Source organism: Apostichopus japonicus, chromosome 16 (assembly GCF_037975245.1).
Source record: "Apostichopus japonicus isolate 1M-3 chromosome 16, ASM3797524v1, whole genome shotgun sequence".
In the NCBI taxonomy this organism is placed as follows: Eukaryota; Metazoa; Echinodermata; class Holothuroidea; order Aspidochirotida; family Stichopodidae; genus Apostichopus; species Apostichopus japonicus.
Genome location: NC_092576.1, coordinates 36970856 through 36996943, shown reverse-complemented (window position 1 = coordinate 36996943; position 26088 = coordinate 36970856). Strand labels below are relative to the sequence as shown.

Here is a 26088-nt window from a genome sequence, read left to right as displayed (position 1 = left end):
AGATGGTTAAGTCAATCCATTTCTAGTATTATACAAAGAGGAATGTAAATGCAACAAAACTCAGATGATCTTATAGAATGTTATTAGTTTTCGCAAGAGCAATCTAGCTACAACTTATTGTGAAGTTTAAAAATACTTACCTCAAGAGTCAGGAACTCCTGGGATTGCACCATCCATCTACCTCTTGTGAAATTTAATTCAAGTTCTTGTTCCCCTGGTTTCCATAAGACTGCCGATAAATGAACATTTATGTACGGTGGCCGTTCTATATCTGTTATTGGTTATGTTTGTATTGTCTGTACCTTTGGTTAATGAATAAGTTCAAACTTAACAAGCTGTTCTTCCAGGTTAGTCAACACATTGGCAAAATAGCTTTTATTTCGTATTTTATTCTTAGTTCAAAAGAATTGCATCATGCTTCGTTGCATTATGTTCAAGGTTATAAATTTTTCTCACCTCTGAGTGTGTCTGATTCACAAGGCCGAAGTGAGTCGTTTGGAAAACACAAAGGTACCAAGCAGTCAATGAATCTGTGTGGAAAGAAACTCCCGTACTTTATCAGTATCACAAAAAAAGAGAATTTTCACCGATAAACTTTGCTGTTTCTGATTAATTACAATTTGCAATTTTATCAGATATTAACTGCATTGCAAATACATGATGCACGTCAAGCTGCTATGAAATATTATCTTTTTCACTATCATTTATTTTCTTGTATTAATGTTGAGTGACATCATATCAACATCCAAAATAACCACAATGTAATACGTACATCAACTAATGATTAATTAACACATCAGCTTAGTAGGTATAAAATAAATCAATAGTTGACACATATTTCGCATAGATTTTAAATCCTCGAATAAAATTATGAAAAACATTTTCTTTCTCTATTGTAAAACTTAATATTTGTTAACTTACGAGATTTTTTTCAATTTTTGACAGTTCTGTGCATAACTAAGTAGCCCGACGACTTGTTCTTGTGTGAATTCGATTCTCTTTTCCGTTCTGATTTGGATTTCCTCTAAGGTAGACAGTGCGGGCACATGGTTTCCATTTTCCAGAGTTATACTGTGCTGCCCCGCTTCACGAAATGTATCGAGTACTAGACAGGATAATGGAATCTTGAAGAAGATAGAAACCACATTTGTAGGAATAACGTTTGTAAGCGAATATGTATTGTTTGATGAAACATACCCATAGACTAAGAAAATTGATTTTAATTTGATGTTTTGTAGTCACGTTTATTTAACGAAAATATGTCATATTTGTTACGTTTCCCGGGCTAAAGTGTAAACATAAGATTTAAATTGATACTATTAGGAAAGACAGACCCACGCTAGAAATCATCAGCTTACCAAAATTGCAGTATGAATTAATTAGACCAATGATCTGTTAATGCATACAATGTAGACATATGTACAATAATTATTGCAACATGAAGTTTTTATTACCATATTTAGTACATCCCGATCGATTATATTGTTTTTCATACTTTTGCATTTGCATGTTACAATATTTTGTAACCAATTCACCTTATTCCTTGATGCAATCTCAAGAAACTGAATGTTAGCTCTTTGTAGGAGTCTGCTATCAGTACATCTAATTGCCATGTCACCGGAGCATACACTTCTCAACATCTCAACATCCTCATCGGGTTCAGCAATCTATTTATAAATTCAAAATAAGACACCTTTGACGCAGAGATTTTAATCCCAGCAGATATAAGAAGAAAAAAAAAACTCTTTTACTATGGTTTTTTATAGCCAAGTTGTTTCATTCCGAGTAGAAGATTTCGATGTCGTGGATAGTTAAGCTCTATTACTATGTTTTTTTTATAGCCAAGTTGTTACATTCCAAGTAGACGATTTCGATGTCGTGGATAGTTAAGCTTGTCGAGTTTTCTTCTTACCTTGAAATACACTAACTACATTGTGAGTAGTAGGAAAGTGGACATTTCAGTACAGAAAAGTCTTAATTGCATCATTAGATACACTAACAGGAAATGAAGTCAATGTTCTCATCTAACATGGCGTTATATCAACATTAATCCAAATGAAAAATTGTGCTGTGCTGGATATTTTGTATTGCAACCTCACTGTTTTCAAGGTTAGCCTTCATCATAACTGAATACTTTTCCATAAAATATGCATTTGTTATGAAATATATATGACGTTCATGTGACAGAACACATGTTTATATATCTACTTACATCGGAAGTCAAAGCTTCCGTTGAGCTCAGTCGCCATTTGCCAGAGGAAACATCTAACTGAAAGACATATTCCAAAAATTGCCAGAATACTGCCAAAAAAAAGAAGTTATGAATCATTTTAGTTTGATCAAGTTTTCAATTTTTTTTGTTGTAATTTTGCAACCGTTGTCATCTATGTATTAATAGCTTACAATTATGTTGTTGATTTGAATAGTAATTGATATGTTTCGTTTAGTAAATATATGAAATGTAGTTAAACAAATGGATACATTTATCCAAAATATTTGTTCTGGTGTTGTGGAATATTCTTACCGGTAATACTTCTTGAATTCATGTTCGATTTCAATGTCTCTACGGTTAAGGACAGAGGTAATACAAATTTACCATGGAATCTGTGATTAAATGAAAGGAAACATCTACATATTTTATGTATAGTAACAACATGAATGCAAATGCTTGAAAATTACATCCGTGACGAGGAAGAATACATTCACAAGTTTGACACATAAAAGTTAAACAAATTTAAAACAACACTCAACTTGAAACAAACTATTAAGGTATTTCAAAGGCGGCAAAGTTTTACTCTGAACTAACAGAAATTGAACTATAACTTGTAAAGTTATTTATATTTAATATTTTGATTAATTTATTTAAATGCATTTATATCGGAACCATTAGTATGCTTATGAACTGTTTACTCACGCTAATGTTTTTAGCTGAAGACACCGTTGCCCATATTGTACCACTCCGAACATGTTTTCCGGGGTAATTTCGTGTTCTGCTTGTGTTGTGAATACCAGTTTCCGTATTGACAAGAGAACGGGAAGACTAAGCCCGGATTCCAGGGTTACCTCGTTCTGGCGTGCTACCTTGAAAAAATGGTCTATCTGGAGGCAGGGTACTTCGATCTAAAAATAATAACGGTGAAATATTACCTTACAAATAATCCCGTTTCCCTATCATATACGTAACTCAAGTTTGCACTTGATGCAACATCTGCATACAGGCACCTTCATTTATTGTGAAATTCATTAGCAACTGAGCATAATTCATTTGTTTTAAAATGTATAGGTCGCTTTTGTTTTTCATTCATTTCAGCTTATCTAGTTTTAAATAAACAGTTGTATGCATTGTACGGGTTTTAAGATGCGTTCTAATAATTTAATGCCGATAAAACTGCATGTAAATATGATGACTTACACTGCTTTCATTTTTTGCCTAAACCTGTCACACCGTATGCCGTACTTGCCAATATTGATATGAAGTGTATTTGACAAAAGAAAACATCTAAGTAACTTAGTGTGCTACCATTGTTTTCCAATACTACTTTGAATTTCAAGACATGAGCATTTCATACACATCCATTGTCGGGAAAGTTTGTAAAACAATGCATTGAGTATAACATACTTCTCCTTCAAGGTCTTACTGTTGATGATAAGCTGTGTTTCTTAATCCTAACAAATCATCATGTTTAACTCCATACACAGACAACAAATTATCTATAGATAACACCGTGCTCAATGTACTCTACCTGATTTTTTGAGACTGTGCTGTCGTAATAGTTAAGACCAATACATTTAGAACTTGTGTGGATTTATTTGTTTTTTCCAAAATCATTTCTACATATCTAAAAAGTCATATTGTTTTTCAGCGTGAACCACGCACTGCAGGCCATTTGGCACACAATCCAATATATTCCACTAAATCATACATTTTTTTGAATAACAAAATGCAGAATGCGTCATGGATTGTATTTCCTCCGGATATGGCTCTAAACTTAAAATATGGTAAACCTTTGCAACTACCTTCTTCCTCGATGCAATATCAAGAAGCTGTATATTTGATCTTTGTAAGAGTCTGCTGTCAGAAGATCGTATTATCATGCCATCAGAACACAATCCCTTCACAGTTTCAACGACCTCCTCTGGATCATCTGGCTGTTCAAAAAGACATAGAGATGCAAAGGACGCCCCTCCTTCCACACTTTTCAAATATTTGATTATTCTGCCCGAGGCTCTCCTGTTCAGTCCACAAGCAAAACGAAACACAAATTGAAGATCGACAGGATTAATTTTGTTTAGTTTATGTTTAAGCCAGAAAGGCCAAAGGCCCCCAACATACGAAGACAAATACCTAGCTGCATACCATTCAGCAAAGAGTTTGTGATAGAAACGGACAAATTCACTTTGTTTAGTGTGATGAATATCATATTTCTCTGGTTCGTCGATTATATCATGAACTTGATCTGCGATAAGAATACCGATGTTTGAAAGTTCTTCATAGCAATCCTTTCCAACTGTGTCGATGAAGGTATGTTTGGGCCAAGCAATCATTTGTATTTTTGCAGTGAGACCTTCAAACGCAAGTCTGTTCAGTTTAGAGTATTTTCGTATTGACTGATGAATCGGTTTCTTAAGATCTTTCTTCCACATGTGATTGTAGAAACAGTCTATCACGTACTTAAAGAAACTCGTCACTGAACTAAACTCAATAACACCTTTCTGATCATTGGCAACATGACTAAATAGGACGCAGAATATCGGCACCTGGCAAATATCATTTAGAATTGGACTACTGTTCAGAGCATTGGTTATACGTTTACTTGCTTCCTGGTCACCACTAGTAACTGTTCGTTGAATATACTCATCCCTCGACTTTTCATCGAATCCAGTCAATCTAATAGTAACAGTTGTTGGATCTATATATGTTGGTAATGAAGATGATCTGGTGGATACCACAACCTTGACATTTGGGAACATCTTTCCAGCAATCATGTCCATAACGTCAGTTTCTTTACTACTATTCCTATCGGGATACTCATCATATCCATCCAACACGATAACCACAGATAAACCGTGTCTTAGTATTTCCAGGATGTCAGCATCCGTCAGAGGTGATTCCTTTGGCATCAAGACAAAACGAATAGCTTGAAATATTGAAGAAATATCTCCCAGAAGCCTAAGTGGCAGCAGAATAAAAACAGCGAAATTTTTGAGCGGTGATGCAACATTTCCCAAACACCAGTCATATGCAGCTTGAAGAGTAAGGGTTGATTTCCCGTAACCAGGGTCTCCTTCTATTAAGATTCGATTAGATGGAAATATATCACTGTCAAATATGTCTCGGAATGATTTCAGACTCACTAAACCTGATTCTTCAGGTGATTGCGAGACATGTTTGAAGGAAGAGGGTTGGTGGATAAGTTCTAAACCAGACTCAACATATATATCATCAACGCAGCATGTCTTCTCTCTTATGTATGGAATTGGCTGAATCCTGTTGTACCACAGGGCGTATGTATGTTTCAAAGAGTTTATGAAGATTTTCATTTTACCTGATGAGAGAAACGAATAGCGAATTAGAAGTGAGCAGCTCTTGAAACGATTTTGGATAACAATTGTATACGATTCATTGTGAAGTGAGGAAGTGCTTTCTACAGCCCCACGCACACTGTACGACTTAACAACTTGACGTAACTGTTATTAGTTTGGAAATCATAGTCGAATATGATATATTTGCTTACGTATCATATCAGAAGAACCCATTGTGTATTTTTTGTAAGAACGAAATTAGGCATTAGAATATTGCTTTTCGGAGATATATAATAAAATATCTCATTCATTTTTCATGTTGTAAACTGGCTTTGACCTTAGCATTGGTAATTTAAATTTAAAGACAACATATACACCCAATCACCTTGTGTAATTATTGCATGTTAACTAATTTACCTCAATTGTTAAACAAACAATATATCGCCAACTATAGTTTATCAATCTTCACTTTCTGATAACCGTTGATATTATTTTTGCAGTTTTGCATGGAATCTTGACTTTACAAATCCTTCGCAATAAATTGTGCCGTGCAGAAGTGTTAACTACAGCCCGCCGCACAATGTACGACAATTACAACTCTATACGCAACTGGCATTACTTAGAAAATAATGGATAGTCGGGCACTGTGTGTGGACTTAAGATTGGTACTGGTCATCAATTTACCGGTTGTAAGTCGGCTCCAGTCAGGATCTTAAACACACTAGTCAGCACCAGTTTTAATATTTGTGGTGTCACCTGTCAAGTATCATTGTCATATCATATATTTTTGTAATGAAATTACAACAGTTATACCCTGAAATAGAAAACTCATTAAGGCGCATCGAACGTACAAAAAAAAAAAACATACCATTATCGGCCTCACTAACTTTACTCCACACCCTCGTTCGAAGTTGACATACAACTATATTCAAATATAAATATTATTGCCATGAAGCCGTTTGTAAAGAGGAATACGTAAGAAGTATAAATTTAACTGTAATAACTGTTGTTAAACCCTCCGCTGTGGTCAGTGATTCAAAAGAAAAACAATTTCAGTTTCGTTTCCATTCATTCATATATTAATAGCCACAAACTTGTTGTTTACATAAACTCACGCAAATGAGATTTGCAATGTTCGTACGAATTAAATGAGGCAATTGAACATTGAAGTTTGTATGTGTAGCATTACCTAAGAATTATAGTAAAATTTTGGCTTTGACCTAATCATCGAGAATATCAAAGTTATATTACTAAGATATTATGCACTCAATCACCTTGATTTATTATTACACGCAAAGTTGTTTATCTTTAATTGTTAAACGAACAATACACCTCTAACTCTATTTTTTTTTTTCAAACTTCACTTTCTGTTGAAAGTTGAGTGTTATACGTTACAGGTTAAACTATCCTCAAAAACTTCTGAATAGCCACCCGTACATGGTGATTTGTAAATGAAATCACAAAATCCTTAGTAAATAACCGATTCACCAATACGATTGTATCAAATCCTTAGTAAATAACAGGAAATCGATGGGAGTAATTCGTATTCTTAACAATTATGCCAGTGCCACATGAGCATGTACATATAATGATATGCTCTAAGTTACAATACCTTCTTCCTGAGCCTTAGACTGACCATCACTGGAACATATTATCCCTGTATGCTCCTCATACAGCTTTTTCACACGTTCCTCAGTCCCAGAAAGACACATTTTCTTCAGCGCAAAGAGAAGTGTCAGGATATTTGTTGGCTTTATTTGTCCTCTCTCTTCCATATAACGAATCATGAGAAGGCCCGCACTGACTGCAGTACCCAGCTCCTCTATGATAACAGGCGGATATTCAAAGAATGTAGCAAGTTGAAGAACAGTTGTAACAGTCAGAACGTCAGCAAGTGCAACTTTAAAACTACCAAAACCTATTTGAAATAAAGAAAGAATATAAAAGACATTTACTTAGCACATGGAGCACTCCTTCACATGTGAAGGAATGATTTAACAGCGGATGCGCTAGTGATATGAACATGAAGACTTCAAACTCATCGATCAAATTGTCATGACCTGGGACTCCTTTCTCTTTCTAAAGTTTGATTTACATATGACATTATGATGTCTTTATTTATTTCATGATATCCGATATCTCCAACTAAACTTGTTTTTATAAAAGAAAAGTAAATATATTAACAAACGCAACATTGTACCGTGGATTGTATATAATACAGCCTAACACAAATAGGACAATATTCACAATTAATGAAAAATGGTCAGCTTTCAGACTTACCGATTACTGTCTTCTTCACAACCGGTTTGATGTCCACGGGATTAACGTTGGCAGCCATCTTAGGTCTGTAGTTTCGCATGCAAAATACAAATGTGGGTAAATTACTTTGACTGCAAATTCTATGTAAATTTCCTGAGTCAAGGCAATAACTGGATTACTCAGGATATAAAATTGTTTTCAGAATATCTAGACATTGAATGGTTAATGTAAAAATAGTAGGCAGTTTGTTGTCTCTTGTGATCGATGGTGCAAAATGTATAGTTGTAATATATGATGTGTATGGAGCTACATTTTATTTCACATAAATGCGAAAGAAATCGAAACAGAATCAGCCCGTTTTTATCATAATGTAAAGGTTGGTGGAACCTAAATGATTTTGCTTTTAAAGGCATATACCGAAAAAACCAAGGATTTCATACTTACCAAGGTTAGCACAGATATTGTATTTTAAGATAACAATGTATATAACTTAACCCCAAATAGTAAATTAGTTTAAATATATACCCAACGTATACAGAAAATTGCTGATAATGGTTTTTGCTTTGTAGTCGTATCGAATGGAATCGATCTGAATAAACCTGTTTTTATGGCTGTAATTATAATCACTTACTAGGTACATCCCAATGATGTAATATGTTAGTCTAGTCACGCTGAATGTTCCATATACTTTGCATGTTTGTTCACTTTATTTCTTATTAAACATGTTAGATAGGGCAAATTGAAGGCTTTATATTTAAAAATATTATCGACATGTCACTGTTATCCACATTTCGTAGATATGAATTGTTTGTAGCTATTAATATTTTTGCCGCGCTCTCGTACGCGCAATAAAGAGGAGATTTTGATATGAACAGTTGTGTTATCAGAGCAAGGTACATTAAATTGTTCTTACATTGTGTTCCTTGCTAGGGTCCTTACACATGTTGCGATCTAAAACGGTACCAAAGATTAGTGATGCGAGCAGATTCATGTCTACTTTAGTTAAAACCAAAGTTGTAACGATGTTCACATGTTACTTTTTTTATATTTACTGCAACAAATGATAACTTATCTACATTAACTTTAAATTAAATGAGTGCAACTTTGCCAAAAAAATCTCAATTTAATTCAATATGATATTTAGAGGTAAAAATAAATTGGTACTAATCTTGGCTTGATTTTATTCTGAGGTGAAGAAAACTATTGCATTTGATTGATCTTGAAACATTATTAAAAATATCGGATGTTGGAAATAACAAGCAAAGGAAAAGATCAGTATAAAAACATAGTTTAACTTCAAAATAAAGTGCCCTTGGTACATAATAGTATGCTTTTGCTCTGAAAAGGGATAAAAGAAAGCATGATTATAAATGACTGGACTTCCCTGTATATATTATGGGGGATTTGTTGTTTCATTATATTCTTTACCTCCCAACATCGATTTCCTTAAAAAGATGAGGTCAAAGTCTGATATTAATTTAGAAATGTTTGTGATTATAAAAGATAATATACTATCAACTTACATTTTGAATGAATCTTATTCAATTTAGATTATATCATGTATTTATATTTATATTGTAATTATGTTATTGATTTATTATTAAGTTTTTTTTTTTGGGGGGGGTGGGGTTGGGGTGGATTAGAACAACATAGGAGATGTCATCAGCATAAACATACAGAAGAAATTCCTAAAGGTGTATTCGTAATGACGCTATTTTCGATAGATAGGCAATATACATTACATTTCCAGTAATTTCATGTTTATTCGAATTCAATTTTTAATATAAATGTCGTTTCGCGGATTAATTCAACGGGTTCAATGCATATGCTATGTTTTTATTATTGTTCAGTGTGTATACATGTGAATTTACGTTCTACATCCGAGGGGAGCATTTTGTGATTGTTGTCTCTCTAAACAACGTTTTCGCCACTGGCCACTTCTGCACCTTCCAAGGTTCTTAGTGTGGAACATTAGCCTGTTTGTTACGTAATCAATTCGCCAAGCCTAGCAAAGGGAACAAGCATGGAATATCCACTTCCTCAGCTCAAATTTCCCCCGATCTAACTGCCCGAGGCAGGTAAATTGTTATGGCAGTAGTATTAAAGGACGTAGTTTCAAATTTTAGCACTGCTCCTCGCTTTCTGGGCACCTCCCACTGACACCTCCTTCCGGTTCTACCCCAAGGTGACACGCGGGCTCATATGTCCCAGAGAGAGGCACTGGATGGAAATGTTAAACAAGTAGATAGGCCCCCGAACTGATTGGTCAAAATCAATCTGTCGAGATTGCGATCAGTCGACCTGCCGTAAGCGTTGCGCAGGGCCGTGTGTCTCGCGAGTAGAGGTGGGAGGCGGTAGAGATAGGTGAGTTTCTTCGTTCGTTTATACCCAAACAAGTAAGTTTTGCAGTATTTACTACACTAACGCACGGAGTGGCACTGCTTCGATGGTGGGAGGCCAAACGGGCGGGACCTACCTGAAGGAACGCTCAACACCGCGCGACCGAAGGCTGTCTCTGAGACGACAGTGCCCGTTAGGTACGACGCCACGAATGTCAAAGGGGAATACCATGCAGAGGACCGGAGGATATATTCCACCGGGATACCAGCAATTAGGGCTGCTGATGTCATCGCCCGGACGGGTCGATTTGTCTTCGCGTGGAGCCGGATCGCCTGAACCAGCCACTTGCTGATAGTGTTTTTGGAGGCAGCTGAGGGAGGACTAGTAGAAAAGACGAAGAGGACCTGTGATGTTATCAGGTCTTTTGACCTGTGCAGGTATTATTTAAGGGCCCTCACTGGGCCCCACAGCTTATCCTCCGCGGTGTCAGAGGGACCAGGATAGTTTAGGGGAGGCATATTTTCTTTGTTATAAAGGAGAGTTTTTGGTTCTTGGCAAGAAACCTGTGGTCTGGAACCAGACGAACGCCTTCGTTGTCGAAGCGGATATGCCCTTCCGCCATAGACAATGCGTGTAGACAACTCTTCCTCACCGAAGCTGCCGCTACCGAGAACAGTTTCTTGATGGTGAGTTTCTTGAGAGGGTTCGTAAACATTGACTCAAATGGTTGGCTAGCCAGGTAGTGGAGCACGCCGTCCATGCTCCAAGCCGATGTAAGCGTGTGTCGTTAAGCCTGTGAATTACCATACCCCCGATTAGGGCCGATAGCTGTAGACAGGTGCCCACCGAGGAGTCGGCTGCGAATCCCGAGTGGATCGCCGCAATTGCCGACCTGTAATTTCGAATTTTACTTGGCTGATTCCCTTAGTTAAAGAGAAACATGACAAAGTCCGATAGCTCTGCCGAAGGGGCAGAATCGTGCCAGTCGGTGGACTGTTGTCTGGCTGATAGTGCTAATGCTGCAGCGGCCTGGGAATGTCGCCCGCTCTGAGTCGAAAGCGGATTACGACCACGCAGTCAGGCCAAGTGATGCACGTGAGGCAGACTTACTAGGACCCGGCCCAGACACGCCAGGTGTAGTAAGTCCCGGAGAATGCGCGGGGTTCATGCGAGGAGACTCAATAGGAGTGGAAAACACGTCCTCCTCGGCCAATATGTCGTGATTAGAAGGAGCTTTGTCCGGGACAGTTTGAGTTAGACTTTGTGTAGCTGGCAGATGGGGGAGGGGGAAGGGATGGTGAAGAGGGACTCAATCCCCTCCCAATATGTCAATAAGGCGTCCGACGCCCCTCTGGAGTGAAAGGTTTGAATGTAGAATACCGGGAGTTTCGCGTTGTCTGTCGACGTGAACAGATCGATATTTGGGGTTCCGAGCAGACGGAACAAGCTGCAACACGTGTCTACCCGTGGGGACTACTCCGTTTGGGTTCTACTCGAAAGGGCATCGGCAGTTAGGTTCTCTCTCCCCGCGATGTGCGAGTCACAAAGGGAGATAATCCTGCCATGACACCAGAGGAGCAGGTTCCATGTTGCCGCGCACTGCAATCGTCTAACATAAGCCACCACCCGTGCTGTCGCATAATATGATCAGGGCGTCGGCCCGGAGATATCGCTCGAAGTGTCGGAGGGCTCGGGCTAGTGCCTCCATCTCGAGCGCATTGATGTTAACGCAACCCCAGGCGGGCTCCCACTCCCCGGCTATTGTGAGAATGTTCAGGTACGCTCCCAAAACCTGCAAGGAAGCGGGCGAGGAGATAAAGACCAGGGGTTTCTGTTCCCGGAATGGGCGTCCGTGTACCTAGTTCTCCTTCTTCAGCCACAACGACAGGTGGACTGGGTCTAGGCCGCTAAGTGGCACATGTGTATCTAGGATACCCTGTTCCGGGTCGCGAATTTTTTTTCCCAAACTGAACTGACACTGAAATTATTTCCTCGATTCTGATTGGCTCTCAGCGTGCAATTGATATACTTGAGTATTCAATATGGATCCTTCCATACTCTGTCGATATCAGAATGATCAACATGAACAAATTCAAGATATTCACATCAGCACTTTTCCAGAACTTTTGGTAGGTATATATGAACGAAGTATATAGCGTTCAAAACACCGCATTATAGGCAGTCCTCGATCGTTTGTTTACTCGCTTAACTCCGCTCTACAGAACACATGTAATGTAGCCTAATATACTGTGTATAGCATACAACACAATAAAACACAGTGCATTTGTAATTGTATACATGTAGCCGCTGATATATACATACGAGGTGTTTGTGTAACATTCGGAGTTGCGATACTTTTAGTTTTATAATCATAAATTCAAAGTTTATTCAGTCAATTAACCATGATAGGCCTAGTCGAATATGCAGTGGCCATGAAGACGGCGAGCAAGTGTGTGCCAGCCAATGAGTGTACACAAAAAGGGCATTTGACGATTTGTCTGTGTCTTCTGACTTGTTCGCTGTTTTGACGTTTGACGTTAGACGTGCTCGCTGAGAGCCAATCAGAATCGAGGAAATAATTTCAGTGTCAGCTCAGTTTGGGAAAAAAATATTCGCTTCCGGGTCGTAGTGACCGAAAAGGTGAAGCTGGAGGGGTCTCATTCTGAGGACGGCGGTAAAAGATAACGTCCACGATATGCGTTGAGACCAAGTGCTCTCAGCTCTTTAAACTGTTTTACCTAACTGTTGCGAAAGTCGAGGATCGCGCCCAGGAACTGAATATCCTGGTCTGCTGTGAGTTGGGTAGGGGAAGGAAGGGACGGCAGCTACCCTGGGAACCGAAGGCGAGAGTCAAGTGAGCTCTGTCGATCAACATATACCCTTGTCAAGTGAAGCTAGGTGGATTGAGTGTGATATTGTGTGCTATAGTGAACCACCTAATTGCTAGGTACGAACTTGAGCACAGATATAAAGTGCCCGTGTAGGGGTTTGGTTTAGATATTTACGCACGTCGATAATTACCTGTCTTCTACTACACTGACGCACTTATTCTTTAAATATATTCTGATATCCCAGCCGAGTCTCTCTAGGAGCTCAGTCTTGCGGGCCATGTTGAATTGAGCCTTTTGACTAGACCTTCCCGTGACGAGCCACTCGTCGAGATAAGCGTAAAGGGATACGTCGCTTCGGTGCAATTCCGCTGCAGGAGAAGACTTGAAATCTCTGTGGGTCGGCCTCGAATGGGACATGGAATTACGCGTCCTTTAGGTCAACGGAAGGAGCCCACATGCCCTGTGTAGGGCTTGGTAGGACTAGAACGAGATCCTCCATGCGGAACCGAGTAGGTCACACGAAATACTTCTTCAGGGGTTTGAGATGAACTATTGTTTTCTGGGACCCTTCTTTTTTTTCGGCGAAGCGAAAGATTGGTCCTTCTTTTCCCATAGTCTCATTTGTCACGCCCTTCCCCAGTAGCGTGTGGAAATCGCTCTCGTGGGCATGTCTTGGGCTCGAGTCCGTGGCTACTGGGATGTCCTTCTGCCTCCACCCCCGGAGGAACCAAGAAGTGTTCAATGGAGTATCCCTTCAAGACGAGGTTAGGTGGAAGGGTAGTACCCCTCATCTCAACCTCCTTCTCCGATTTGGCTTCGGGAGACCTGTCGTCCTTGAAGTCACCGAGTTCCGAGAAGACCTTTCATGCCTTTTTTATCGGGACCCGCGGGGCGGCGCGTCCGATGCTGTACTAGAGACCGTGACTCCGCGGACCTATGTCGTCTATGTCAGGTACGTTCGGGTCGCGAATTCCTCTTAAAAAATATAGCTAAGATAGGAAGAGGAGAACCCGGGAAGAAAAAAAAACAACAATAAAAAGCGTATAGGCCCGCAAGATACAGGAGCCTACCAAGACCGAGAGGCGGGCAAAGTAAACTCTGTAGGTAGAGAATCGTAATGAAGCTTGAAAAACAGGCTGGAAACGCCCCCGGGGAGGGGGCTTTAGCCCCGGAAATCCAGTAGAACCTGACTGAGAATAAGTGGGAACACGGAAAATGCCTTAGCAGCAACAGAAACACAATTAGCACACATAAACAGTAGTGCAGTTACTGTGCTAGTAAATGTGAGAACTATATAGTAACGGTAAAACACGTATGGCCGACTCAGTGTATGTCACAAGTGGTACAAGTATTGAACCGTAATACACGAGATGGGCGAGATCCTAATGTGAAAAGAGGCAGAAAAACTTCCATAAACAAGAGAATACCTAGCAGTGCTCGGAAGAGGGTTGGGCTCGACAAGGTTGCCTATACTCGGGTGGACCACCAGCTAGTTTGTGGTCTTAAGTAACAAAGTCTTCAACGGCTAACGGTCGGGAATGACCACGGCTACTATGCAGGTGTCTCGCAACCGGTAACTGTACAAAAGTACGTGCAACGGATATACGGAGAAAACGGACAAGAAGGAGTGTTTAGCAAGTTACAAACTATGATGACAAAGGATACTTATATAATGCTTTTTCGAAACGGCGGGAAAAGTGTTCGTACGACCGCACGTCCAATATGAAGTTCCCAAAACTCGTAAGAAACGGGTGAAATTCGTAACACAAAAGTCGCTAAAGTCACGTGTAGCTGTCTTCCTAAGTGGTAGATTCGGAAAGAGGTGTAAGTGGGCGGTGCCCAGGGAGCAAAGACGCAGTGCTAGAACGTTTCAATGTGTAGTTAGGTAGATGGGAGAGTATATATGTGGAGCGGGAGACAGGTAAAAGAGGAGCGCAGTACTTTGATATATTTTATTCATATAGATAGACTTGTTGTTTTAACAATATTTTGGGATTGGCTAAGCTTTGCCAAGGCCTCTCAAGCACACCGTTCGAGAAATAATCTAGTACCAGACGATGTTGAGCACTGTTTGCCCTTGTGCCTTAACACATCCGTATACTCAGTATATCTGGGTGGGTAACACACTCTCTGGTAGTGTATGACATACCTAAACAATGCTTTGTGAAGTATTTATACGCATACATGTTTAACTTTTTTATCGTGTTTGTTCCATACATATATTTAAATTAATCGTCAAATATGTGGGACCATTCGACATGCTTTTTGGTAGCAAACAAAAGCGCCTGTTATTTATTTATTTGTGAATATGTGTGTGTGTTATGTGTAGTTGTATGTGTTCAGAGTGTAAGAATACTCAGTTTAACATCCCTGTAATAGTTTTATCGACAAGTATCATGTATTCAATTGCAATCTGAGCAACAAACATATCAGTAACGAGTAATAAAACTATATGCTACTTTACCAAAATAGCTAATGTATATATACATACAGATTAAATTTGATTTTAACGTTCCTTACCACATACATTTCTTAGACTGAAGAGTAAATGTAAATGCAATATATATATATATATATATATATATATATATATATATATATATATATATATATATATATATATATATATATATATATATATATATATATATATATATATATATATATATATATATATATATATATATATATATATATATATTGGCAATTTTAAGATTTTGTAGTTCGCGAGCAGCATAATATAGAAAACAAACTTGGATATTTTATACTTTTTGGTTCCATAACAAACACTTTGCTTTGACCAAGTTGGATAAAGAAAACCGATATAATTTGGTGTTTTGGGGATATTCTCTTTTGATGAAAGGCATTTGCTTTTCTTTATAAGATTTTCTTTATGACATAGATGTTCGTGAAAAGCCAACGTGTTTTGCGTTGCTGGAAAGATATCTTAAATAAATTCATAGAAAAAGTAGGCTGCTAATTTAAAATATTTAATAACACAATCCAGTATATGTGGGCAAGAACCACATCATAAGACACATCATAACAGAACAACATACAGAAAGAATAACGTGTCCTTATTGTGGTTTGTTTACTAAATACATTGTCTATTATATAATTAAATGTTTTACTTACCAGTTAGATATTTCTACCAGATACTTTCAATAAGACCGACTGGGGTAATCAACACTCGCATAACCGATGGAATCTGTAAACCGATAGAAATAACTCTTCAATTGATTTAATACAGAAAATGGCGTCAACCTACGATGGTGTACAACCAAACGTACTTTTTATGGTATTTAACAATATTTAATTTGTAAATAATATAAAGAGTTACTTTTGTTTTGGGATTGTGTTCGTGGTTGTGTTCGTTCAGCCGTTAAAAGTTTGTGACCCTGGCCTTTGTATGTACGCAACCAACATAAAAGGCATTGAACTAGTTTCTAGTAATTTAAACATCCATATCATACCTTGCAGTAGAAAAACTATGACTTGTCAGTAAAACACACCTAAGTACACGTTAAACTATGTTACAACGACTTGTCAACAGGTAAAATCGAGTCGATCTGAGAATATAGTCACAGATATGCTAGGAATGTATAAAGTTTGAATGTGTTGAGAATGTGATGAAAACATTCATGTCTTGCTTCACCATTTATAATAACGATCAAATGATTATGAAGAAATTGTATTTTGTAATAAAATGTATTTCGCAGGGGAGACTCATGGAGTCAAATCTAAAGGAAGAATGTGCGTGGGATTGGGATAGAGGTGGTTGAAGTTAAAATAAATGTTTTTTCCCCTTCTCAATTAGTACGTTACATAAGTATGTAATTTATGACTCTAACATACCGCTGGAACTTCCGTTTATCTAGTATTGCCTCTTGAATACAAGATATTCGTGGCCTGAAACACATTTAGATGTTCCACGCTATATCAATATAGACAACGGGCCTTATAGCTATATGATCAACCAGCATCGATTATGGTCGTATCACCGTATTTACATCTTGTATGCATGGTCACATGTACGTCATGTTTTTGGTACCTACTCAGAAAGGAACACTATATTCTACACACGGATCGTAGCAATGTGCCATTCAACTGTTATTGTTGTCGCAGGTACTTAGGTATAACGTACATAATGAGTAAGGTAATTAATCTCTAATCTTGCGAATCAATCCTCGGCTTTAAACATTAATTTAAAATGCAGTTTTTGAGGGGTCGGATACATCGAAATAGAACTTATAGACATCGTCAAGTCATTTATAATACTTACCTCGATATCAATAAAATATGCATTCGGGAAAACTCTAGCAACTTGTGTAAACCATTTTTCTACAAGAAAATGCTACACGAAGTAAGATTTCGAGAACTAAACATGTGTACTGAACAGTAAGTCGGCCTGACGTAACGATCCTAGAAGGATCTTCTTCAAAGGCTGCATGACAAATAGCAGTAACAGAATGGACAAATACACGCACAGAAAACATACAGGTTAATGAGCAGGGTGAACACAAAAGCGAGACTCCATTACCAAAAGTGTTGTCTGAGGGGATGTTATTCCCCATACTACGTCACTCATAAATATTATTGGCGAAGTGGTGAGGAACTAAGACGATAGCAAACACATGGTAAGTTCAAACTACTCGGCACCTTTCTTAATACCTTCGTTGATTAGAACATGTATTGACGTAATATACTTTAGAGGTACCTGTACAAGTATAGGCTTTCAAGTTGTAGATAGCTTTCTAATCCGACGTGTGGCAGGTTACCCATTTACTGTATGGGTACGTTAACAAACCTTGCTTAATTCCTTCATTGATTAGTAAAATCTATTAACGATGAAACAGAGAACAAAACACACCAAATAGGAGAGTTCAAAATCAACAGTAAAAAGAAGTCACACACACACGTATCCAAAATGGAACAACTTAGATACACATTCGCACTAGATGAAGTATAGCTTATGTGTGTGTTAGCGTGTGTATAGGGGAGTGTTTCCCTCTGTGTCACCCGATCCTGCACTATACCCATCTATCTGAACTTTGTATTTACTAGTACAACCTATTAACCTTTTTACTTACTTAATGCGGGCTTAATTGGATGTCCTTTGTTTTGGTGTAAATTATATTGACTCAATTGCCTTTAGTTCAAATCATATGGAAATCCTTTATAGCTACAGACCTATTCAATCCTTGATTATTGGTTCTGGTATCGAATCGTCCTGGAAGTGAGAGGTGGTGTCCAGCTGTTTAATTGAGGAAGTGGTCATGAACATATTATGTCATAGCGATAAATCAATAATTATTTATCAATTAATCAATTAATATCCCAAGCCTCTCTAAGTTTTAAGTAGCTGTGACAGTATCGAAATTCAATTCGAATTCAGTACATCCGATAAACAAAGATATTTCGAGGAACACATCCACTACTTCATGTTTTACCGTAGAAGCCGTGTTAAAGACCAACTATGGAGACTTTTCGATGAACATAAAATCCCACCATGTTGCATGTATGTAATTCTCAACTGACTTTACCAATTTTGGACGTTAAATAAGTGAAAAAAATGGGAAAAAAGTCAGCTTGTTATGAAACCTATTTCAGACGTTCCTGAAACATTCCGAAGACATCAGGTGACCATGTGACGTCACTGTTTATATACCTCACTCACAACAATACTTTTAGTGTGTAAAGTTGTATACTTGAGCTGCCAAAAACATCAACGATATTCCTCCCTTTCCCCCGAAATGCCACAATTCTGTGTTGTTGGAGGTTGCAGTTATACCTCACACAACAAAAGCATCAGCTTTTTTAGATTTCCGAGTATAAGAAACGACGTAAAACGCCGCAGACTTTGGATCAATTTTGTTGGATCCAAGCGGAAAGATTTTTCAGCACCCGGAGTATCTCATGCCCATGAGTCCACATGCATGACCCTGCCTCTGTGTATGCTGCAAATGTCTCATTCTGCGAAAATAATATACGGTCGAAAGCTTTGTCGGACATAGCTAATTTGAAATTGACCCTTTCAAGTCTCCTCGTAAACAAGCTCTGGACGTCCTTACATGTAACTTTATATCACGCAATTGACAGTTTAATATTTACTGTTAGAGATGACCGTGTATATACCGTGCCTAGGGTAGCATTGTTAGTACATGATGTAGTGAAATACAACTCACAGCATGTGTAAATAGTCATGTTAGGATTTCATCGCATTTATCTATTTCATTTGTTGTATTCCAGTATCGTGAGTTCGTGATACATTGTGTTATATTGTCCGTTATGTTTATTCCGGCATCTGCAAGGAGTTGAATAAAAACGGTTCTATGGAGCGATGGGACGTTTTATTTCGTCAGTGACTGTCTTGTGATTGTGGGATGTTACTGGTCAAGGCCTGTTTAAAATAGACCTAACTCTATTGAATTACACAGAGTCACGGTACTATTTCGCCCATGATTGAACGATAAACGTGGATTTGGATATTCACTGCTAAATTTAGTGTATTGAAAGGATACTTTTTCTGTGTTTGTACTTTTGGATATTAAAACGAGTAAGTACTATGTTCAGCTAAAGCTTAGCCATGTATATGCTACCCTGGTCGATTCGGGTCAGCGTCATCTCGTAGTTGTTTGATTTTGTTTAGTGTCTCTTCGGTAACTCGTTGACAGTAACGTTAGCCATTTTCCCGTCACATATCACACATGAGGCATCTTTTAAATTAGGTCTATTCTTCTGTTCAGCTTACGGTATCCTGCGATCAAATTGTTTTACGGAATCGCCAAGCTGTTCGCATGTTGTACAGTATATTGTACCGTACGGACCTACTGACGCTCCGCTATGTAAAAGATGCTTCCATTTGAGTGGAAATTTAACTAAATGTTCTTCTTAAAATTGTCTTAAAACTATTTGTTTACCTTCATGTGTCCTTGTTTTAAGCTAACAGTTTTTCAAACTCTCGAAAATGGAAGTCAAATACAGAACAATTATTCGCTATCTGTGTATAAACAGTGCCTATATCAGCGTTTGATTTTCGCGGTATACAAATAATGACGTCACCCGGTGACCAGAGGCTCCTTTGGGTCAATCTCTGTTTTCAGACATTCCAGAGGTTGACCCCACGTGACTACCAAAAATGTCCATTTTCGTGGTCTTTTTTGATGGGTTATAGTAGGTTTTCGAAGATTATTTTACACACATGTTGATTATGCCTATGTTAACTCCCAAATTAATGGAAAATACCCCCCCCCCCCCAAAGAAAAAATGTGTCTCCATAGTTGGTCTTTAAAACCTGCCGTACAGCCGATGTGCCATACTTTCTGATTTGAATATTTGGTTCATACGTATATACAGGTAACTATTATTTGTAACTTTGTTTCAATTATGAGTCATATCTTCAGTAATTTAAGAACATAACAAATCTATTCATGATTATCCAACCGAGGCAGCGGTCATACGACATATACAATAGTATGGCAGCGTCAGTTACTAAATATATACGCTTATGACGTACAGCCTTGTAACGCCTATTTGAATTGACTTGTTATAAGTAACGCTTTTTGGTTATGACACGCCCTTTGAATATGGGAACTGTTCAAATGCATTGTTTTGCTTAATTGAACCAACTATAACGGTTCTTTTTAGAAGAAAATCTATTAATATCTTAATTATGATTGCTATAACAAATCTCAGTTTGCTTCACGATCACATTAACAATAACGAATATTACTCTCCATAAAATTAAAGTTTGGCCAAACTTAACACAGTCGTTTAGATTTTTACAAACTAGTGGTTAATATGCTATCAATTGGTAAGATTACATTCAATTTAAAAAAAAAAAATAGTTCTAAACTATATAGACACAGAAGACGCGTGAATAACACACGGTTTTATGAACATAAAAACAGAAATATATCTTCTTAATATATGTTTTTTTTCCTTCCTTTCTTGTTTTGCTATTATTATAAGTTTTATTTTCTTAGCCTATTACCTGTTTTCAATCTTTCCTATGTATGCAACAACGAGGTACAATAAAGTAGAACCGATTCCATTTCGACTCTTAACCGGTTAATTATTGTATTGTAAACCGGTTACTTCTTGCTCATGCTCATATGTCACTAATGTGATCAATAATCGCCTTGAAAACGGTTCCTGTGTTACTTTTGTACATTAAAGGACTGTGTGACATGTTGGAGATCTGTTTGGCGATCTTTGTAATGAACCCAACCTTAACCGCGTTGTATACATTACTTTACTTATTAAACAATCCTTCAACGAACATTGAAAATGTTCGTGTAATTTTCACGTCATGATGTCATCTTCTGATGAAAATGGTTAGTTGATGACGTCATAATAATAACTGACGACGATTGTTATAATTTAATGATTTGTTATTATCTTAACAGATGAAACGTCACGTGACCGACGTACATTTATAACTTCAAACACAGTTTAAATTTGGTATATCAGACGCCTTAGTCTTTACAGATTGACCAATACCTTAGGCAACTTATTTGAGGCAGTACATTAGTATGGAATGTGTGGCAGAAACTTCACAAATAGTAATTGCAGCTTTAACTGATTAATGTTTTCAGCTTTAACTGTGTCATTTTTTGCAGCATTAACTGATAAATGTTTGAACTAATTACTGTATACTGTTACTGATTGGATGGATTATATTAACCTAAAAGGTTTAAAACAGACGTGGTAAAAAAGTTGGTACAATATATAATGGCAATTTGTCAACACTTCTTGCTAATCAGAAATAGCCATGGTACTTAGTACACTAAAATTTGGTTATATTCAGTGAAGAAGGTTTATGATACTAAGTTGAATATCGAACATGAATTTCATGAATTTAATGTTAAGCAATTTAAAGTGTTGTGACAAGATAGGAAATTACACAAGCAGTTTATTTCTTTTAATGATTAAACTTCAATGTTTTATATCTCAGCAACAGAAAATGTGACTCTCGACTCGCCGCCCCTCCTCAACTAGCCCCCCCCCCCCCCCCTCAGCGTGGATGGCTACTATTGTAATTCGTTATTTGCTTACAAGTTGTTCTTACAAGGTTAAATGAGGTTTTTGCCCCTTTCTCGCCGTTTTCCTACCCTATTGACATTTACATCGAGTTATTAACATGTATTCATTACCAGCAAACTAAGATATTACCCAAGTTTTTTTTCCCTGACAAGGGCATTTATCGGTGAGTAATTAAAGACTTATGCAAATAATGTTACGAGTGTAATCCTACAACTTCCTTATATAAAATTAATCGCATACAGTTACCCAAATGCGCTTGTTCGAATTCAACCAATCAGTGATTAGTTAACATTTTTTTATTTATTTTTATGAGCCGTTTCTTAAAATAGCTTCATTCACAGCAATTGGAATATATTGCGTAGTTATCACAGCCATATACAATGTACACAGTTAAAGCATATTGATGTAGTACATATTGGTGTACCGGGTTACTTACGACGCCGGCTAAGTGAAAATGATTTACCTCAATATTCAATGCCGTTCATAGAATTCAAATATTCATGTTATAGGCGGGGTTTATTGTGATCCTAACGGAAAATATCTTCGAGAAAACCAACGTTGAAAGTTTCGAAATATTTGACTTTTATACCGTCATTTGAAGTTACAAATACGCTATTTTTCTATGTCGCTATGGCATCGTAAGGTCAACTAGGTGGAGAAATTCATGGGAAACGGCGTACACAGCTGCTTTAAGATTATATAAGTAGACCTCGATTTCTCTTCCGATACCAAACACAAGATGATCAGATTTTGTAGCATTTGGTTCAACTGTGTAACGAATCTATAAGTGAACATAATTTACGCGATAGTTATTATATTTCGAATTCTAATACAATATGAAAATCATGGCATTTCCGCACAAATACCTTTACTAGACCGTTTACTGGCCATGATGTAAAAATCGAAAGCCTTCATCTGTTCAGCCTATCCTCAACTGATTGCTTGCTTAGTTTTCTAGTTCCATAAATGTACACGTGAGAACGACGAATGCAATGGCTATTTGTGTCCAGAACCGTGGTGGGGATCCATAGGCCATATAGGGTACAAGTATTGTGTCTAGCTATCCCCACCTTCATTAAGTCCTTCATTGATTAGTGCAATATATTAACTATATATCTTTGTACTAAGCGTATGTTCTTAACATTAACAACATTAACAACATTAAAAAAACTGATAAGTTCCAACTTAACTGATAGAGATAATTAGAGAAAAGAGGAAATCATACACAGAAATATTCTCTCAAAATGGAAAAAAAAGGAAGACATATACTTATATTAAGTGGAGTTTAGCGGGGTTGCCTTTTTTTTAGCGAGGGGGATGAGGAGCTTCATTATATTTATGTGATCGGGTCTTGTACTATTTTCACCCTCGTTAATTCCTTCATTGATTAGTACAACCCATTAACTTTATATACTTTGAAGGTACCTGTACCAGTACAGGTGTGTCTAGTTGTTGATAGTTGTCTCACCAAACAAAATGCACGTGACTTACATTCAGTTTGCGGAGAAAGAGAGGTGGTAGGGAGCAGACTTGTGATACATTATGTTCCCTAAGTTCCTAGACACGATCTTTTCCGCAACATGAATGTTAATGGGATATGTGTAGAGCATCAAATGATGTTAATAACTGTATGTAGTTAATATAAACAAATAACAAAGTATACCACCACATAAGTGAGTTCAAAATCATTTAGATAAATCATAGGGAACTCACACACACTAAAACTCAAGCAAAATATAACAACTTGTATACACATTGACACTAAATGAAGTCTACCGTGTGCGTGTATAAGGAGGGGGTAGGGGTGTGATGGATTTCCTCTGTGTTACCAGGCCTGCACTATATCCACCTTCCGTATTGCCTTCATTTATAAATACGATATTTTAACCTTATTAACTTACCTAATGAGGGTGTAACAGGATGTCCTTTGTTCTGGTGTACATAACATTGACTCAATGACCTGTTGTTTCAATAATATGGAAATCCTTTATTGTTATATTCAGTCCTTGATTATTGGTTCCGGTATCGAATGGTCCTGGAATGGGATATGGTGTCCAACTGTTCGATTGAGGTAGTGGTAAAGCACATCAAATGTCATAGCAATATGTCAAGCCTCTCTAAATCTAAGGTATCTGTGAGAGTATCGAAATCCAATTACAAAACCAGTCAGTATATTTAAATTGTGCAGACATCAATCGGGAAACCCATCCATTACTTCACTTATTAGTTGATAGCCGTGTTGAAACCTGTCGTATTCTGATTTGAATATTTGGTTCACACCTTTATACAGTTAACTTTAATTTTTAACTTTTGTTTCCAATCATGAGTCATACCTTCAGTAACCGTAGTAACATAACAAATCTATTCATAATTACCAAACCGTGGCAGAGGTCATACTACTACAATACTATGGATACGTCAGTAACTAAATGTATACACTGATGACGTAAAGCCTTTGAAACGCCTTTTTGAATTGACTTGTTTGTTGGTCATGACACGCACTGTGATATGGGAACTGTTCATATTTTTCCTAAATTGAACCCACAATTAAAAAAAAAACATTCTGTCACCACAGTATGAAGTCATTGCCTAGCTAAGTTTTAACTTGGTTCAAGCACTAGTTTATATATATCCCGTACATAATCGTACTGCTTGTCGACGAGGCTCACGACAATTACTCAACCATCTGCGTGTATATCAAACTTGACCAAATATGTCAATGTGGAAGCGCGTAAAACAACGTACCAACCATACGACCAGCACGACGTTTGACAGAGAACTCTTATAGTACTCCTTTAATGTAGTTTTACTCTGTCCGCTCCGGTAGTATGTTGAATTACCAGGTTTGTAAGAAAGTTTGGGATAGTTATGTAGGTTAGGTAGTTAGGAGGACACCGTTGAATATATTACACTAAAAATGCATTCTTAGTTTTAAAAGATAATTGTCTTAAGAATGTATCCGTGGTATATCTTTCACAGTGTACTAAACAAAACAAATATGTACAAGAAGTAATAACTTATCGACTAAAGCACGACAAACGGGTACTGTACATTGGCTAACAGTATCACGGCACAGCTATTCTTTAATGCGCAAGTTGCCTACCAGCTATACGCATAACTATATCATGTTTATGTCATCAATGATGTTACAGCACGGTCGAGAGAAGTCACCAGTCTCCCATTGCCTTATATGGCGTCATACTACATTATGACATATTGATCACATCATAACATACACATTTTTTTCATAAATGTCATTTCATTCCAACATACAAAAAAGTGGGTAAGGGCGGCCTGAATGCTGAACAAAGCACGTGTCACTGCCTAAACCGTGCCTCCTAACCATGGATATATCAAATTGTATATTTGTAGCGACGTGTTTACGTGTGTTGATGTGCATAGTATCAATCGACAAACCATCAGAAAGGCATGAAGCATGATTTAAACGGAAAAAAGAGGTAGTTTAAGTTCAAAGAGAAATATCAACGTTGAGGAAAACAAAACCTGTTCACAGGAATGGAAATGATGATTTATTTTCTTTATATGTTTTCTAAGTTTTAGCGACATGATGTATTTACTCTGAAACTGTTACCTATAGTTCATTATGATTATGTTACAAAATAAAATACTACAAGACTTTTGTTCAATATTTGAGGTAGGTTAAATATTGAAAATCTAAATAATCAATAACTAATGTTATTTGTATTTAGAATACGGTAAATATATCAGGTTCATTTGTACGTAAAGCTGATAAAAGTACTCTCCAAAACGTTTAATGTACAGTTTAAAGGGGACATTTCTGAAAAGAAATTATGTGAAGTATTTTAAGATTTTGACTTGGTGAACCAAGGAGCTGCCATTTAGCAGTATCAGTATGTGATTGCCAGGCATTTAAAACTGCTACTGACCCTTTTAGTGCATGATGGTGAAACATATACAGTACACAGGAAGCATAGGGGCGCATTCAACCCCAGACCCCGATTTATTTTTCTTAAAATTTATAATACAATACCAGACATACCAGACCAGGCCAGATGTCATGATGCTGTTGGTCTCTAGCAATAACTGCATCAGAGGTCACCAACCAATT

The 26088-nt window shown here is 37.4% G+C and overlaps 1 protein-coding gene across 17 annotated transcripts in view; it reads right to left on the bottom strand.

The window, feature by feature from the left end:
* The window catches only part of LOC139982257 (uncharacterized), a 153356-nt gene extending 129086 nt beyond the window's left edge, over nt 1-24270 (bottom strand). For 7 of the 17 annotated variants that reach the window (XR_011798083.1, XR_011798082.1, XR_011798086.1 and 4 more), the window contains exons 1-11: nt 23900-24270; nt 7804-7868; nt 7136-7441; nt 4018-5546; nt 2915-3120; nt 2525-2604; nt 2213-2301; nt 1536-1667; nt 922-1124; nt 457-530; nt 141-229 (exon numbers count right to left, since the gene is read on the bottom strand). Coding sequence is in view for 12 of the 17 variants with exons in the window: in XM_071994930.1 (XP_071851031.1) it covers nt 141-229; nt 457-530; nt 922-1124; nt 1536-1667; nt 2213-2301; nt 2525-2604; nt 2915-3120; nt 4018-5546; nt 7136-7441; nt 7804-7868; nt 23900-23946 (2820 nt within the window). In the remaining 5 variants the exon portion in view is untranslated. Of the gene's footprint in view, nt 1-140; nt 230-456; nt 531-921; nt 1125-1535; nt 1668-2212; nt 2302-2524; nt 2605-2914; nt 3121-4017; nt 5547-7135; nt 7442-7803; nt 7869-16088; nt 16162-23899 lie in introns of all 17 variants that reach the window. The other 10 variants (XM_071994931.1, XM_071994927.1, XM_071994926.1 and 7 more) reach the window with 5 other exon arrangements.
* Between the last annotated feature and the right edge of the window lie 1818 nt (nt 24271-26088).